Here is a 19,546-nt window from a genome sequence, read left to right as displayed (position 1 = left end):
ATCCCACTTCACGAGCCATTCAGAGTCTGCATAGCAGACTAGTGCTCCTTACCCGCCGATTTGTTCCGGATTTTGTTGGGTGGTGTGATCGTCATAGCCGATTTGTGTAGGTGATTTCTTCAGATCCGCTGTAAAAAAATGTATAAAATTTTGATAGGGGGTCTACATTTTACAAGCTTTGCTTTTTAGTAGGCCCTCCACTTTTTTCATTTCATTGCTACGTTTCAATCCTGTGTGTTATGCATTTTTTTCAGTGTTAAAATGATTTATTATAAATGTACTTTGATGATTGTGGAATATGAATATATCAATAAATAAATAAATAAATAAACACCCCTGGGTGTTGTGGCGTGCGCCTGTAATCCAAGCTGTGGGGAAGTTATTGATGCAGAGGGGAGGTTCGAGCCCTGGTCAAGTCGGGTTTGGTTTGGTTTATTCACGATAAAAATATATAAATATAAACAAAATATAAATTGTAAGATCAATTTATTACAACAGAGTCATAACATAAATAATGAGTATAATACAACATATAAAACTTATACATATCGTAGGGATGACTCGTTTCAGATGGGCTATTAATATAGCCCATCCGTTCTTCCCCGAGGTCCCTGGAAATAAATGATATGAATTAACATTACAATTTCTATGACTTCAAATTAATATAAAGAGATACAAAAGTTAGGGTGCATGAACTTGCAGTGCAAGCCCAGATACCCCCCCCCCCGGCCCCCCCCCCCCACCCATGAAATCGTCATTACACAGTTCTGATTTTTTTTCTATAGGATTTCTCTTTTATAGGTTGAAAAGTTGTTTCATTTTTTTATGTTAAGAGGTAGATTGTTGTATATAATTTACCATAACGATATATGAAAGTGCGCTTACAATTTTCAGTCTTTGGTTTAGACATTATAACTTGATTTCCTTTTCTTGTGGGGTACCTCAATGTCTTAAAAATCTTCTTCTTCTTTTAAGTGGGCAGGAGACGTATCATGATGACATATTTTATATTATATAATAAACAATGAGTATGGAAAGTTTGACGTTGTTGAAGAGTATTCCAGAATATCATGAATCTCTAGCACTGGCCTGTGCTCTGACAATTTTGTTTTTAAAATAATCATACCTGCACTGTTTTGCAGTTTTTGCAACATGCCCAAACAAGTTTTAGTTGCTGATGACCAGATAATGTCGGCATAATCAAAGTGTGGCATAATTACAGCCTTCTATAAAGGATTCAGAGTTGACTCATTCAAAAAAGAACTGAATCTACCAAGAAAACTAATCATCTTACTGACCTTTTTGCAAAGGTTTAAAACATGATCATTCCATTTTAACTCAGAATCAATGGTAATACCAAGATACTTTACCTGTTCGATACGGATATCGTGGATTTTTAGATTTAATTCATCGTGCTTTAATTCGAATCATATACGTTTTGTACCAATTCACATACATACTGTTTTTGTAGAATTTATTTTTAATCTATTGTGCCTCATCTTTCGGATGGTGACGTAAAAGGTCGGTCCCAGACGTAAATAATCATATATGGGGAGCGTTTCATCAAGATTTTTGTCCGACAAGTTGTCACATCTGACATCTTTCCATCTTTCTGACATCTTTGGCTGTGAGGCACTGTTACTATATGGTAACTGTCGGATAAAACAGGACTTGTCGGATAAAACGTCCGACAAGTCCTTTCATGAATCGCTCCCCCGATTGATACACGTCTGACAAAACTCAAATACACACACACACACTTGTGATATTCTAGTCGTCATTTTCAACCAATTGGCTCCTTCAAATCAACCAAATCCACAAAACAGACACAGTTACCGATTTGAGAATCATAACGGGAATTTACGAATTATTCTAACAAGTGATTAAACAATGGAGGACAGCTGTGCCTGGAGCCAAGCCCAGTGGCGTAACGGGCGGGGGCAGGGGGGCAGGCTGCCCCCACCCCCTGGCGGATTTCACCGGGAAAATTAAAAAAACGGGGAAAAAAGAAAAGGGAGGGAGAAAGAAAGGGAAGGAAAGGGAAAAATGAAAGAGAAAAAGGAAAGGGGAAAAAAGAAAAGAAAACTAAGAAAAAACATTCAAAAATGGAAAACGGGAAAAGGAACGAAAGAAGAACATGTGAGAAAGAACAACTCATTGCGAAATAGGCCTACTAGTACATTAGCATGATTAGTAAGAAAGGGAAATAAATTAAAAGATGACAAAACGGCAAACAAAAGCGGGAAATGACGGTAGAATGGAATTACCCAAATGCTAAATTTGAAAACGAAGAAAAGGGACAAGAAAAAAAAAAATTGATAACACGACCGGGCTGCCGAGGATTGAAAATAAAGAGCGGGAAGGAAGATGGACTGCTTGCAACATTATTGTAAGCTCGCTAAAATTTATACACTAACGGTCGCAATCAGGACGGAAAGACCTTAACCAAAGGCCTTAAAATCCTCCTGTTATACGTCATAATTATGTACCTACCTAGGTAAAACTTTATGCTGGCAAGAGTTATCATTAAAAAGTATCTTAATGTTGACTTTGGCTAAATCTCCAAAGCTACTGGGGGCTCTGCTCCAGACCCCACTCAGAAGGGGGTCTTCATGTAAAACCGTCAAAGGGTTCTATAACATCCCCCTGTATGGACCCTTCCTTTTTTAAGCTTTACATTCAATCACAGGGGGAGGGGGACTTGGTTCCACACCCAAGGGGAAATATAAAAAAAATGTAGGAGGCAATTTAATGAAATTAATGGACAATGAAATATATTATTTGCTGAATATAATCGAAAAATCTATTACGTATATAATTAGAATTTGTTTTTTTTTAAATCTCCTCGCTACTGCCGCATAGAGCTTCGCACACTATCATTAAAAAAAATCCTGTTCACAGTGACGAACATACCCCCCAAAAAAATGCAATAAAAATGTCAAAAAAATTAAATTCTGCCCGATACGCCATATCTGGCCCCCTCAAGATTTTTGCCTCATTACGCCATTACGCCTGTTCATACCATTATGATGACCGGGAAATTTTGGGGTTTTTTTTGGCCCCAACTCTGATTTTGGATACGCGTCTGATGATGATAATGATATTAATAATGATTATGATAATCATAATAAAAATGATAATAATAATAATGACATGTGTATCCGGTACCCTCCATTCCTCAGGTCATAAGGGATATCCTCGCACTGGACATTAAAATCACCCATATTTTTGCACACTATTCCGTCTGACAAGACCATGGACACGTGCAAAAAAAAATCCTTCTTGTATGAGACTGAATACCTCATATTTCTAAAACATTTTATCCACAGAATTATAGAATTCATCAGTTATATGATAAAAAAAATATTGAATTTCCATAAAAGGTCAAGTCCACCTCAGAATTTTTTTTATTTGAATCAAAAGAAAAAATCAGACAAGCATTGTGCTGAAAATTTCATCAAAATCGGATGTAAACTAAGAAAGTTATGACATTTTAAAGTTTTGCTTATTTTTCACAAAATAGTTACATACACAATTTAGTCACATGCAAACAAAAGAATCGATGATGTCCCTCACTCACTATTTATTTTGTTTTTTATTTCAATTTTGCAGATTTGACAATTAGGACCAACTTGACTAAACCATAAAAGGTTAAGCAATGGTAATTCAACATTTTCAGGGAGAAATAAAATTTTGTTTCACATGACAATGAGGAGGAAATTAAAATATTTCATATAATACAATACAAAAGAAATAGTGAGTGAGTGATGTCATCAGTTCCCTCATTTGCATACCGACCGGGGTGTGCATAAATTATAACTGTTTTGTGAAATTAAGCGAAACTGTCATAACTTTCTTATTTTACATCCGATTTTGATGAAATTTTCAGTGTTATGCTTGTTGGATTTTTCTCTTTTTATTCAAATCAACTTTTTGTTGGAGTTACACTAAGATACAGATTTTGAAACATTTATCAAAGTAAATAATAATACTAACTACCTTAGAAAATGTTGACAAATGTGGAACCAAACGGCAGCTCTCCTTTCGGAGCCGTTTTGGTACTGGCGTTACTAATCAGCTAGCTGTTTTATACCGCCGGTACCCGGTCCAATTCGACGATCACACATGAAGTCTGCAGGTGAGCAAGTTATGCAAGCTGGCGCTATACATTTTGGTTTGGTTTATTGTGCAATGACGAATCTTGGAGGGAAAAAAAAGTACTAGATCTAAGCCCTTTATCAAAATAATATGATACAGGAGAATCGACTAACGAACTGAAGATAAGATAGCCAACATAAGCATGATTGATAACTTTATTTCTATCAGGGTCCCTTGACATGATTCAACACTGCGTATAGGCCTATATTGGCAAACAAAATGCAAAAGATTAGAAAATAAAAATGTTCTGCGTGTTCCTTCAGCACGAGGATAGAGTCACCCGCACTCCCCATAACACAATGAATTATAATTAAGATTTTGAATCCACAACATGTAAAACAGTCTACACGGCATTTTAAGACCTGCCCAATCCCCTTTTAGGCCTATTATACTTTAATAAAAAAATTAAACAATAGAATGCAAACTCAAGAAGACGGAAGGTAAAAAAACAAATGTTATTGGCAATATCTATGTACCAACATAAAGAAAGAAAGAAAGAAAAAGAAAGAAATAAAAGGGTAAAGGGGATACAGAATATGGGAAAATAAAGGGGAAATAGACAATTTCTTTTTATATGAAGTAGTTTTTATTGACAACTTCAATTCATATACAAAATAAAATACAAGTTTGATGTCTTTACAAATTGATGAATACCTTGACAACTCATGAATTTAACAATATTTTTTTCCTTCAGTGTTATAATAAAACACAATATACATCTTCCAATACATAATTATGAATAACAATGATGATAATAACATGCATTAAGAATGAACCTTCTATACAATAAATTCAACATATTCATTTTTTTTCGAGTGCCAAATATTAACATATGAATGAGATTTTCCAAATACACAAAAATAAATCATTAATAAAACCTAAACGAATTGAAGCCATCAGCATTTTTTAAAGAACCTATCACCTCGGCCTCTTCACTCAGATAGTTTCTATCACAACAACAAACTCAGCCCTGGACCCTATACCCCCCCCCCTCCCTAAAACACCCCCATCCCCTATCCGGTGGAGAGCTGGCTCTGGGTTCCAATTAGAGATTGAAATGGATTGTAAGAGTCCCTCTCTTTGTTGCCAATTTCTTTTCTTCTCTTTGATCCCCCTAATACTATCTTTTATTTCATTCAATGAAGGATGCTTTTTTAATTCTCGGTTTTTGTAAATAAGATATTTAACTATAATCAAAACATGATTAATTAATTGATATTTACCTTTACTTCTCTCCTGCTTCCCGAGAAGAATTTCTTGCCAACTAGATTTATTTATTTCAAAATTTAAACTTCTCGCACACGTACAGATTCCAAAGTGATTTAGAAAATTCACATGTACAAAATAAATGTTCATATACGTTTCTTCTTCCTTTTCACAAAATGAGCATCAATGATATTGGTCGAAACAAGACCAAAACGGAAAAGGTGGTATGCACTGGCGTAAATCCGTGTTGATGGGTGGGGGGATGACTGAAATATTTTGGCTTTTTTTTGCAATCATGTATTAAGATATGCAAGGAATTGTCATTGATATGTCCACAGTGGCGTACCGTGGGTCACGGCATGGGGGGGGGGGCACCAGCAAAATGTTTGAATCACTGAGTGAGCGCGCTCAGTTGCCAGTTATACTGACCTAATAGAGACATTTTCTGGACAATGTCATTAAACGGATATGCATCTCACTGATCAAATAATGCGAGCGCGAAGCGCGAACTGAATTTTTTTTATATATATTCACACCTAAAAAGAGACATTATAATCAAATTTGTGTAATCATGATAGGTACCTGTCTCGCTAAACAATACGAGCGCGAAGCGCGAGCTGAAGTTTTTGTATATTTTGACCCCAAACAGCGAAATTTTGAGGAATATATTTTAGGAATCCATTAAGAGTATGCATATCTCACCATAGTCATCTAATGCGAGTGCCAAGCGCTTGCTGGTTTATAAGAATTACATATGAACACATGAAACACTTTTTGTAGTCATTGCAATCATGATTATCATACGCATCTCACTAATCAAATATTGCGAGCGCGAAGCGCGAGCTGAAAATTTAGATAATTCAGACCTAAAGTGGGGCATTCTAAGGTTTCTTTGTAGGAATTAACTAGGACCATACGTTTGTCAATATCCAAATGATGCGAGCGCGAAGCGCGAGCTGAAAATTTTTGATATTCAGATCAGAAGAAGGGACATTTTAAGGACTGCATGATTTTAGGAATTCATGAAGAGCAGACACACCAATCCACTAATGCGAACGTAATCACGGACAGGAAATGTTTCATATATACGAAGACCTTAACATGGGGCAATCACTTTTTGAGTCATGAAAAAGAAGCATATGTCACTACATAAAACTATGATAACTCAAGTGCTAGGAAATAGATTTGGTTTATATTGACTTGAAAACGGGATGTTTCAGTACAAAAGGATTATATATCTCGATAACAGACAATGCAAGCACCAGGAGCAATGAAGACGTAGGCCCTGGGCAAATTATGTTTCATGAAGTTATGATAAAAATGTTTCTTATGTAATGTAACATAACATAATCATAATATAACATTATAATGAATAATATTTTCTTCTTTCCCACTATACGCTTCTCTTCCTTTCTCCCTCTTTTCTCCTTTTCCCCGTTTTTTTTTTGGTCAGCCGATTGGGGGGGGGGCACACGTGCCCACCCCCCCCCCGTAGTTACGCCACTGTATGTCCATATGACAAATACCCCTCCAATATTATTACCTTTTTTACCCCATGATGGTTTAATGGTTTTATTAGAGATTACATTAAAAAAGAATTGACATTCCATCTTAATCCCTTCCCAAAGACCCCAACATTGATGTATTGGAAGAAACGGGAGTTTCTCTTCAATGTTATAATAAGGACATAAGTATTTCGTTTGGAAATGGTGAACTGGCTCTTTATTTGCATTTTATGATTCAATAATATTGTTTTATTTGTTAAGCGGTATTTCAGGAAGAATTTTCACCAATAAAACTATCTCTTGTGATTTTTTTTTAATTTCTTTCGTAAAAAGTGGGGGGGGGGGTGTTTGTACAGGCCATCCCCCCCCCTCCTCGAAAAGTGGGGGGATATATCCCCCCATCCCCCCCCCGGATTTACGCCAGTGGTGGTATGTATATAATATTATGCAAGAGATTATACTGAAACTACCTTAATCGACTATTCAGTGTGCAATATATTAGTCTTAAAATATATGCTTTCTATTTCCTTATTGAAAAGATCATAATCCGTATTCTAATTCTGTCGAAAATAGAGGGTTTGATTTAAATTTACAACAGCTGTTCGTATATTTCTTTTGATTTTCTTACCCAAATTGAAATCGATTCCAGAGTTATGTTTTTCATTTATTTCGATATTGTTCTTCCAACTAACGGGTAAATAGGCATGAATATGCTTGATCTTTTCAATATTATTTGCTTCTATATTCAAATTAAAATGTCTATCACATTTTAATTTACCATTATTTTCCAAAATGTGATGCAATTTATAAACCTCTTTATCGTATAGAACCTTGTCGAATATACAACTCCCTTTATATCGAATAAGCTTATTATAAAAAATCACCACTCTCCCAAACTCTGTAAAATGCCCCCATGAGCGATATCCTGGATCCACCACTGCATGACCCACCCACTGTTAGGCCTATACAGCCCTACAGGCCCATCCTCAAGTGCCAGTTGAACTCGTTGATCTGCGCAAGAACTTGGGACTCAAAATCGGTTTCAAGTTATCATTTATTTGTTCCAGCTATATTGCAGATAACCATCTGTTTCATGATTACAAAAGGTGAATTAAAAAATATTTGTCTGGGTATTCTCTCTCGCAATGTTTACTGAGATACGTTATCTTGCTCTTCATTTTAAAAACTTTTTAGGTCGGAATTTCATTTTTTTTTAATTTTATCCTGTTAATGAATCAAAAAGGTGTTTAGAAAGTCCCGTTTTTATTACACTTTAAAAGTGCCCATATAAAGTACGGCTCATTCGGTGGGCGGAATTCCAATCACTGCCCCCCCCCCCCCCCCCCCCGCTCTCGATCCACTTCCGGAATTCCCCTTGCAATTGCATAGCAACAGAGAGCACAGGTACACCGAACACTATGGCGGGGCCTGGCGATCCGATTTGTTTGTACTGGACATGTGACCAAGTAGCAGATTGGATTGCTGAACTTGGGTTCCCACAATATAAAGTAAGTCGAATTAATATATATATTTTTTTTAATACAAGGGGTACAAGGTGTAATCAATGATCCTAACTTTGGTTGGGAACTGAGTCCGAGATGTCACTGGGCTGTGCGTGGCGCGCGTGCGATGGTACGGGAGAGTTTAGGCAGCGGTGAAGGGTAGTGACCGTTTGAGACGAAGACCGAAGTTGAAGTAGCCGGGGGCCTGTTGCATGACGAGATGAGCGATACGTAGGAACGTCCTAGGACCATTCTTCCGAGATAGGAAGATTGGCGACAAATCAGCGCTTTCCGTTTCACGAAGGCAATTTTGTCTTTCAAGTCCGCGACATCGTTTGATATCGATAGTATCGGGAAAATATTTAGTCTTTATCGTCACCTGAACCTTTTATTTCGGAATGACGACTTTTCATAAAATCATATAGGCCTAGGCCCTATTTCAATAAAAGGGGATCAAATAATGTTTTATTTATTACTGATTGTAGAATTGATGTATGGAGCGTACTTTATGAGGTAAAAAGAGAAAAAACTTTCAAGATTCACAAACATAACTGGATAAAATCTAAATTTTCATTATTTCCCTTATTAGAACACGGTGTCCTTTTACTTGTTTTAGAGACACCTTTCATTGATATTTCAACGAAAGAGACCCTTGTCCGACTTAAAAATTGATTTAACTAAGTAATTTCGACTTTTTATTAGTTCAATATACTGATTTTTTATACATAGGCCTATACGGTATATATATAGGCCTAATGATGATTTTGCAACTTATGCGTTAATATGTCATCTGTTGAGGTAAAAATAGGGTTTGAATGGAGTAAACAAAATCAACAGTGTCTGATTGTATGAGACTAAAATGGAAAATATGAGAGGCTGCCTGTGAAAAATCTAATTTATTTATTTTATTTGTCAGATATAACGCAAGAAATACAAATGTGAGTATTTAGAGTATAAACATACCTCAGTTGCATGATGAGTAACCGAAGACAAGGAAAATATGAAAATTGCTGCAAACGTGTCCAAGTGGATAAAGTAGTGCTTTGAAATAACAATTAAAACATAGAAAAAGGTGTGCAATCCGCAATGGAAAAAATACTATTTACAGAAATAATGCTAAATATTACAATGATCATAAACGTTGGTCATCTTTAAAGTTGATCACTTAATTTATGGAAGCTTATATAAGAATATAGTTTAAGAATATAAAAAATATATATGTTCAACATTTCAAAGTTGAGGAGTAGAGACTACATTATTGCTTTATAACATTACATAGGGGCCGAAAGGGGCCTACACTACGATTTAAAATGCGCCTCTCCGTATGGACTTTCCATAATCTTTTCTTTAATGAACTAGCTTATGAATTATGTTCATTTGTAATAATTGTGACGGATTCGTAAGCTATAGGCCAAATCTGTATCTTAAATTCAATTAGCTATTTTGTTAATTAATGCAGACTCTTTTTTGTTTTGTTTCACTGTTTTACATCTCAATTAGTTAGCCCAAATCTGACAATTAATTTTCATTGATTAAAATTAATCTCAGCAAAAAATAATTAGGCCTATAATGAAAATGAAATAAAAATAAATGAATGATTTACCATGTTTAACATTTTAGTTTTGTATCGTGTTTTGTTTTAGCTGAAGGTTATAAACACGTTTTTTACCTTACATCATTTCTTTTAAAGAAATTTGTTTTCATGTTGTTTAATTATCTATGAGAAAGCATGAGGGGTCAGAGAGAGAGTGCAGCCCATTTCGATATTTCAAATAAAAATTAATGGAAATGGTGTGGGGATAGGACGGAGAATAAAAGAAAACATATTAAAAAAAATATTTGGGCCTAGCCTGCATTACCCCCGGACATAATGCCCGGAGAAGTCAAAATGACATGTTTTTGGTCGTCTTGCCGTGCAAAAAGACGACCTGAAATTGATGACAACAATCCCCCATATAAAAAATAACTTGGCGCCATCCCAGATAAAATGCATCAGTGTGCAACCCCCAAAAAATGTTTAAAGGTGATATGTCAGTGTGGCTTGCCGTAAACGCATTTTCTCTCAATGCCGACGGTGGCGGGCGGTGTGCAAAGAAGATCATGCCTACGTAGGACATGTCTGGAGGTGTCTTTCCAAGGACCATTCTTCGTATCGCCCAAATCGGCTTTGTGAAACAGTTGAGCGATATCTCGTTCTTACGTAGAATGGTTCTACGAAAGACCCTTTCATGCAACAGGCCCCAGGAGGCTTCTCCTAGACTAGTCCTATTCCAGTTAGAGAGTAAAAATCATTTATGGTAGTGTGGATCGTATTATAAATCGTATTATCGTTTGATAACTTTTCATGAATTCAATCTTATCAAACACATTATTGATTATTCTCATAAAATTCACCAAACTTTCACCATACCGGTACGGTACTTTGTCTTTAGTCTAAAACACAATTACCATTAATATACCCAGTGGTTGTGTGTCCGGATGGGTTGGGTGTCCGGACACATGACTTTTACTCTCAATTTTGAAAAGTTTACAAGCAATGTCTTTAATTCTTTTTAGCACAGAATATAAGAAAATATTATAAAGAACAAATATTGATGGTGAAAAAAAAAACTATTCAACCTATATTTTTGGTTTATTCCTGAGATAAAAACAAGGCTTCATTTCTGTTACGTGTCTGGACACCCAACCCCCCATCCTACCTACAAAATATAAATATGTAAAACTTTTGCCGAAATCGTTTTTCCTTTTTACGATATTAGCATCCAATCGGACCCCTCTTCGCATGTAATATTTTGGTCACTTGAAAAAGGTATCGTATTACCGAACGTGTGTTTTTTTATGGGAAATGTTGAGAAAACAACAAAATTACTGATGAGCTATTTTTACCATATTTTATTATTTTTAGAATATTAATACTTTGAAAATGTGCTTTTGACCATTTTTCATCATCTTTCTATTCAAGTTCCCTTCAAATGGAAGAATGTTGCAAAGTTTTGAGCGTATGAAATTATTTTCTGACGCTACGATGCGCGTGTTCGGTAATACAAGGTCGGTCGGTAATACTTGTTTCTCATTGTTGATCGCTAACGTTATACGGACGCGGTGTCCGTAATGTTAGCGATCAACAATGCGAAACAAGGTAGCGGTGTAAGTATTCGGGCAAGTCTTCCCCGTCTTTTCATAATATTTTTCTCATTTTTTTAATGAATTCTTGTTTAAAAATGAAATCGATAGCGTAGAAATGTCGGAAATGAAGTTGTATCCCATTTACATGATTTAGGGCTAGATCTTTTAGAAGGAAAGTAGAAGTCTCGGGGGCGAAAGTTTGAGGGTTTTTTGCGGTATGTGTAGATGAATGCAATACTAAATAGAATCCCTGGCTCCGTGGAGAGTAAGCATACGTTAGTAAATGATTTTTACTCTCTAGGTAGGAGGCTAGGGGGGGGGGGATCCAGTGTCCGGACACTTTTAATTTAATTTTGAAATCTTTTTTGTCTTTGGATTTGTAGCACGGGACCGTTTTGGGTGGGGGAGGATCTTTTACTTGACAATAACAACAACAGTGTAGCGGAAGGATTTGAAACAAAGAATCCCCACCCTGTCCGTCTACAGAGGTAGAAATTAAATAAATACTTGTAATTATTTTATTATGTAATAATCACACATCACAGAATCAAACACCATCAAACTAATGTAAATTATAAAACCCAATAAGATAAACTAACATACTCATTATATAAAGGATATATATTCCTTTAATTCTAATCTAATAAATGAATATAATATACATGATATTTACAACAATAAGAATGATGATGTAACTTCTGGTTACATACTTGTTTGAAAGAGTATGAACATATAGTTCAAATGATACTTAATAAAACTAAATTACATGTAACTGGACATTTCTTTCAAATAGTTGTTGAACAACTACTGTTAACAAGACTAACATAATTTAAGACATTGATGGTCTCAGTGCAGAAATAAATAAAATGTGGATGCCATTCATGGTCAGATGACCAGTGACCTGAGAATCAGGAATAGGAGAAGTTACATGGGAGTAAATTTATGGGGGATGTTTCCTCTCCATCTCAAATGTTGTGTATGAGTTTAATCAAAATGTGATTAATTATTTCGAATATCAAATATCAAACTTTATCTCAATACTTTTATTACTAGGATTAGTAAATCATTTTATAATAATACATCAAATTAATAATAAAATAGAATGATTTAGCACAATGATATTCAGGAAAATCTTTAATTAGATACATTAGAGTCCGCACAGTATTAACGCGGCAAGATAGGGAACTCGGCCTATCCGCTTGACCAGAATAATACTGTTCAGCTGTTTTGGATTCGCGACTTGTTTAAATTTTATAATTCGCAAAGTTCAAACTGCTCAACTATAAAACTCGCACGCTGCTAGACAATCATAAACAACAAGTGCTTCACCATGAACAATAACCAAAACTGGTTAGTAACAATTATAAGAAATTGAAACATTCAATAAGAAGTAGATTATAGAATAATATCTATCATCAGATATGTAACTAAAACTAAACTTTAAATATTATTCAATCATCGAAGGTTGATAACACAAAAAATTTGTAAAAAAAAGAATTTTGGAAAAGTAACTTAACACTAAAAAATAAATCTATAAGATCAGTTCTTAAATTATCTTATAAACTGAAATATGGAAGGATGACTTCGGATCTTACCTGAGAATCAGGAAAAAGAAAAGTTACAAGTATTAGAGTAACTTTATGGGGGATGCTTCCTCTCCATCTCAAAAGTTGTAAAGAGGATGCCTCCAGAAGTTCTATATGAAGGTATTTTCGACAATACCATTATTTTTGGGAAGGGGTGTGTATATTTATAACTTGTAATACTTGTTGATCCTTAATCATCTCTTTTAACAAACAAAAACCAGTAAACAATAAGTGCTCTCCCCTTTAGGATAGCAAAGATGGAAGAGTCCATCAACTTTTCCTCAAAATACTTCTATATCATTCACGTCATTATTTCTGAGAATAATGACCACCAGACCCTGACTCATACTCCCCAGAACTGACCACTGGCTCTCTCTTTCGCTCTCTCTCCCAGTCTGTACAGAGGTCATAAAACTCTCTGTTCTGACCATCTAGTTATGGATGTTCAATATCCATACAAGGGGGGGGGGGTAGGTATTACAAGGGTTTTATCCTTTTCACTACTATTACAAATTATGTAGCACCAAAAGGGTGCTACAGATTGCACAAAAAATATTATTCTAATTCAATATCTAGATTCTAGTGGTAACTTTTTTCAGTTTTTTTCTCTATAATTAATATTGCCCAAGTCACTTTGCACTAAAATTGATGAAACTTTGTTAACTTTTTCAAATGGCTGTTTAAAATCGATCATCTGGACACACAGCTTCTGGGTAGATCTATGTTCTTTTGGGGTCTTCCAGGGGGGTGTTTCACAAAGATTTCAGTATGACTCAAGTCACACTTAAATGCCGACATGTACATGACATGCATTGCGCGATCTTATTGATAGATACGCAGTAGTGTGGCAGCGAGTCCAAATTTCGCGGACGGTCATTATCTAAAAAACTAGCCAATATCCTTAAAATCTGACATCAACGTGAAAAGCGTCCTAGAATTACCCTTTGGTGTAAGTTTCTTTGGGATGAGTTCAGTAATCATGAAAACGTTGACAAAAGATCAGCAAATTTGTCACCGTTAGTGCCCGTTCTGAAGAAATCTGACATTCTCAACAAGCATCACTATATCATCATTTTGCAAGCAGATATAAAAAATGTGAGTTTAATGTGGTACTGACTGATTCTAAAGCATTTTGCCGTCAATCTGATATAAATATCTCACCTATTGAGCCTGAGTTTTGTTTAAATCTCCACAAAAACTTTGGTCCACGAAGTTATGTCACACTTTTTCAGAACTGATTTCCAGCGCACTCGTCTATCGGAAAATAATTTTGAGATCGCGATACCGGCAAAACCCCTTGACCTACTTCACATTTCGTCAATAATTTTATAGTTTACAATCTTGCCGTCAATTCTATTTTTTTAATTGGATTTTGATTAAAATGTAAATATTTTTAAAACTAATTTTAGCATAATGAATATTTTTTAAATGTCTGCAAAGTTTGGACACCCCATCATGCTTGTCCTCATGACACAATCTGACCAATGTGGTCAAGCCTTTCATACCATGAGCAACTCGGTATTTAAGAGCGACTTTAAGTCATACTTAAATGTTTGTGAAACACACCCAAGGTCCCTAAGATGATCACCCTATCTTGGTGGAGAAGGTGTAGCCGTAGGGGGTGGCTGCTACAACAATACTAGGTCTCATGGTTATTCTTTATCTTGAAATAGGACCTGGCAATAGTGAATTTCAACAATAAAAAAACGTGGAATGTTATTAAATAATTAATATTCACTTGGTCTGGTCTTGTGTTTTTTATATTAATCAACCATTTAAAGAAAAGTATGTATTGATGATTTGTGTGACTTGTGTGTGAAAATCATGAAAACATAAAAAGACGTCTTGATTATTATCAAGTAATCAATTACATACCAATTAAAAATAACTAAACAAGTACTGTACATGAATTATTATGGATTAACACAATAAAATAGATACTAGGAGATTCTACTATGACTACGTAGAATCTATCTAGAATATCATGAATCATGGTCTTAGGAGACTTTTGGAGTATGGATGAATTATGATTTACCTGTCATTGTACCTATGCAATGGACACAAATATGAGTAAGATCTCTGACATGAATCTTTATGATTATGTTCACCTCATTATCACAGGCCTGCTTCACAACTAATCTGATCACTGGTAGAAAGCTTATTATCGTTGATGCCTCAACTTTACCAAGGCTTGGCATTACTGACTTTGATCATATAAAGGTAAGTTTCAGGGATCAGATCTATTCAGTATACATTGACGTTGCAAGTAATGAAGGGTGATCTGAGGAAAGTTATTTACCATACATTGTACAACCAACAATTTAATAAAGAAATTGCCAAAAAGATGATATGATTACAGAATGCATACGGTAAGTTTTTAGATTTTGTGAATAATCTCATCTTTTCACAATTTTATATCAGTTTCAAAAAAATTATTACCAGATGTATGCTATTTATAAAATTATTTCACTAATAAAAATGTTTTTAAGATTCTTCCATTGTAAATTATTCTTTTTTTAAATAATTATTTCAACATTTTCTTGGGAAGCTCATCTTTAAATATCATTAATGATTCAAATCCCCCTCATCTCTTCCTCTCTCTCACTTTCTCTATCTTTGTCTCTCTCTTCTTCTATTACCCCCTCTGTAGTTCATTGCAAGGAATATTAGAGACATGCTGGGCGTAGAGGACCCATACTGGAATCGGAGTATATCATTACCTCACAGAGAACTGAAAGGCATGTACCTGGAACGCAAGAGCATTTCTGGGATGAAGGCAGACAGTCTCACACTCTCAAAGTACCAGAAAGAACTTCGTAGAATCGAGATTGAAAAGGAGCTCAAAACTCTCAAAAGTGCCCAAGTTAAGAGATAACAGGTTGATAGTGAACTACAATATTAAAATGAACCGTGGCCAGCTCTATGTAACACATGTAAATTTATTCAAGGATTAAGATGACTATTACCGCACAAATTGATAAAAGATATTTTAAAATGAAAACAATTTTGAATACGAATGTGAAATGAAAGTCACCAAGATGTTTGATGCTTATTTTTACACCAATCTTTAGTCCATGTGAGGCAAGACTCGTTTTATATATGTATAAAGTAGGTAACAACAAGTGTTTGTCTGGTTTGAATGGAAATCAGGCTTTGATTAAGTGTGACAGTGCATGATGATTGAACAAATATAAACAAATGTACAAGGAGTTTGCCCCAAATAAAGACAATTACATGTACCTTCATCATCTAATTATTTTAAATAATTATGGGGAAAATGTGAGTGGATGAAAAAGTGTGAAAGATTCTACTCTATTTTTCAATCTATTTTTAGGAATTTCCTCTTTATCAGTATTACATGTATCAATATTTTATTAAGTAGTACTCTTTCTTTTGTTTATTTTTTTTCAAATTTGAACTCAGATCATTTATGAAACTGAAACCACACTGACTTCTTTTTTGAAAGAATTGGGAATTTATGATGTGTTGTCAGCTCATTCTGCCTTATCCAAGTTTATAAATGTATTATTAAGGAAAAAAAACCTGTTGGATAAAAGTCTATTTGAAAAATTACTTCTTGATCGATGTTAATATATTTTCACAGACTCACATAGAAAAAATTAAGCACTTGTTGACAGGGTTGGGCTCAATTACATGGTAATTGATCAATTATGTAATTAATTTCATTTTTTCAAGTAATTGTAATTGTATTTGAAATTTTGAAAGAGAAAGTAATTGTAATTGAAAAAATGTAATTGACTTCAGTTACCGTCAATTACTTTTAATTACATTCAATTACTAAACAATAAACTTACTTCATTGATTTAATTTCATGACCTTTTTCATGTCAACTGCTTCAGTATCAAAGAGTGTAATAGCCAGAATCCATGCTCTTTATTTAGTTTGTTAAACATAAACCTTCATCTTGTCAGTTTCTCTGCAATTTACATATAGGTGGTGCTAGTACTGTACATGTATCCAGATCCAGAATACAAATTGATTTCATTCATGACTTTTATAGAAAGTAATTGAAATTGTAATTGACAAAACTAATTGGTAATTGTAATTGAAAAAAACGTAATTTAATGGAAAAGTTATTGTAATTGAACAATTCTTCAATTACATAATTGTTATTGAAGACAGTAATTGAGCCCAACCCTGCTTGTTGATCTTCCTATGTTCATATGAATTATGCTATCATGAGCTTGATTTGTGTATCATGACATAATGTAGTTTTTGGTGACAGTGTTTAAAGGGAATATACCATGACCACTGATATTGAATAGCATCAGCTCCAGACATGAGTTATTCAACCTGTCTAAGATTCAGGGGTGTGAGAGTTCAGATTTTTATCTGATTTCAAATTTTTTAGTTTTGATTTTCAGCTTAATTTCAGCTTATTTTTGGCTTTCCTCTGTACAAAAAGTATGGGAGCTCTTTCTATTTCAGACTTTTTCAACACTTCAGCTTTTTTCAGATCTTTTTATTTGTGATCACTCACACTCCTGAAGATTCCTTACCCACAATGCAATAATTTTTATGCCACTCTTTAGTCTTTACACCATTAATGGTCAATACCACAATTAATTTTCCAAGAAACAAAAAGATTATTGAACAAATTCCAGTTTTCTAATAATTAATGGGACAATCCTTATTAGTTATCATTATTAAACTCTACAGTTTCTGAAAGGTATGAATCAAGACTAATGTTCCCACACATTGAAACATGGGTTTTTGTGTCTTGGAAACTGTTGCTTGCCATAGATTAAGTTTTAATGAACACAACAAAGCAGCATTGCAACAAAGGTTTATATACTAAAATATCTACACATTTTCACTAATTCAGTATTACACAAGCCTTAACAACTGTGATTGAACAAAGTGTCATACATGTTTTATTAATGTGCACTGTTTGTTAGGTAACAAAAGTTTAACAACTGTCTGTAAATGTATGAGGAATTTATGATTCTAGTGCCTTTTATAAGAGAGCTGCAATTATTTGCATTTGATGAAATATAAAAAGCTTTGATTAATTGCTATGCAAATGATTTCTCCAAAATTTTAGTGCTTAAAATCAGGGGCCGCGGAACGGTTTTCAAAGTAGGGGGCTGACCATGCAAAAAATCACACAATCATATGGTCATTTTTACGTTTTTGTACATGGTTTTGGAAAAAAGTGGGGGGGGGGGGCTAAGCCCCACTTCCGCAGCCCCTGAAACTTTCAGCTCACCTGTATTAGATCTGGAAATCAAGTTTTAAATAAAGAGAGTCAAATTAAACAAGCAAAGAGTGAAAATCTCTTTGAATTGGGATGAAAATTTAGAAAAAAATTAGTGTTGGGAGTATTTTGAGTAAAGCATTGTTGCAAATGAGTGGGCTGCATATGGAATGTTTGAAATATATGTCACATAATAAGTTTGCCTTTGTACAGTACCTACCAGGAGGATTACAAAAACTATGAATTTCATCTGGAGTATTCCTTTTCTTTTCAGAAATTTTGTTGGTATTATTTGTCACTTAATTTTCATATTAACATTATACGTATAATGTGCCTCACAAATTATGTAATTTACTGTAGATTTTATACTTAATTGAACCATGCTATATTGTAATTTTTGTAAAGGTATCTATGCAATTGTTTGTTTTAAAGTTTGTCTTTATAAAAAAAAATTAAATGTACAGGGAAAAAAGAACAGCTTGTTTAGTGTTTAATGTATTGTGAGTCTTAATGTCCAGTTTCTGGCTGTTTCAAGATTTTTTTTCCACTGGGCAAGTACTGAGCATATTTTAATCACTTTTAAGAACATTTTTTTTAATTAAATATTAACTGAAGTTATCTATGTACAGTAAGTGAAAATTTTCAAAACAATACATAGGTTTTAATAATATCCTGTCAAGAAGAACCACACCTCCATGCTTGCATATTATTATGATCATTCTTGTGTATATAAAACAATGATGCTTTCTCGGTGGATAAAATTAAGCTATTAGTCTGAAAAAAAAATACAATGAATTTATTTCAAACCAAAAGCAAGTCTGTTTGTACAAATGTCACAAATGTACATTTTGGGAAAATCAGAAGTGCTCTGGAGAAGAATTCTAGATAGACGTAGGAAAACACAAGATGCCCAAAGCTCCCCCTTCCGTCCAAGTCTTTCCCTGACAAACGTTTGCCAGAATCTGGCAGTCGAGGATCAATTTATTCAGTCATCATATAATGTAATAATAAATTCACACTAATCATCAGACAACAAGATACAGCCGATCATCACATTCTGTCGCCCTCTTAATAACGAATGTTGTTTCTACTGCTATTCGTATTCCCTTTCCATCTTTGAAAATTAAATCCAGCTTGTAAAATTATACTAGATTTTCTAAACACATTATTTTAATGCAAGGGCACAAACTTGAACGAAGGCAATTCAGGATGCAACCGGGATCATCTGAAAAATGGGGGCGAGAC

The 19,546-nt window shown here is 34.4% G+C and overlaps 1 protein-coding gene across 1 annotated transcript; it reads left to right on the top strand.

Moving 5' to 3' along the window:
• The first annotated feature begins 8,217 nt into the window (after positions 1 to 8,217).
• LOC129283555 (sterile alpha motif domain-containing protein 15-like) lies at positions 8,218 to 18,776 on the top strand. The gene is made up of 3 exons (XM_054919320.2): positions 8,218 to 8,377; positions 15,205 to 15,303; positions 15,734 to 18,776. Exons 1-3 carry the CDS (start codon positions 8,288 to 8,290, stop codon positions 15,956 to 15,958), a joined length of 414 nt encoding a protein of 137 aa, XP_054775295.2. The 5' UTR covers positions 8,218 to 8,287; the 3' UTR covers positions 15,959 to 18,776.
• The last annotated feature ends 770 nt before the right edge of the window (positions 18,777 to 19,546 follow it).

This window comes from Lytechinus pictus, chromosome 7 (assembly GCF_037042905.1).
Source record: "Lytechinus pictus isolate F3 Inbred chromosome 7, Lp3.0, whole genome shotgun sequence".
Taxonomy (NCBI): domain Eukaryota; kingdom Metazoa; phylum Echinodermata; class Echinoidea; order Temnopleuroida; family Toxopneustidae; genus Lytechinus; species Lytechinus pictus.
Note: the sequence above shows the minus strand (reverse complement) of the source record. Positions and strands in the feature narration are given on the sequence as shown.

Coding starts and splice junctions, on each gene's coding strand:
- LOC129283555 (XM_054919320.2), top strand. CDS start 8,288: ATGGCGGGGCCTGGCGATCCGATTTGTTTGTACTGGACATGTGACCAA. Junction 8,378..15,204: donor TTGGGTTCCCACAATATAAA/GTAAGTCGAATT, acceptor TCATTATCACAG/GCCTGCTTCACAACTAATCT. Junction 15,304..15,733: donor CTGACTTTGATCATATAAAG/GTAAGTTTCAGG, acceptor CCCCCTCTGTAG/TTCATTGCAAGGAATATTAG.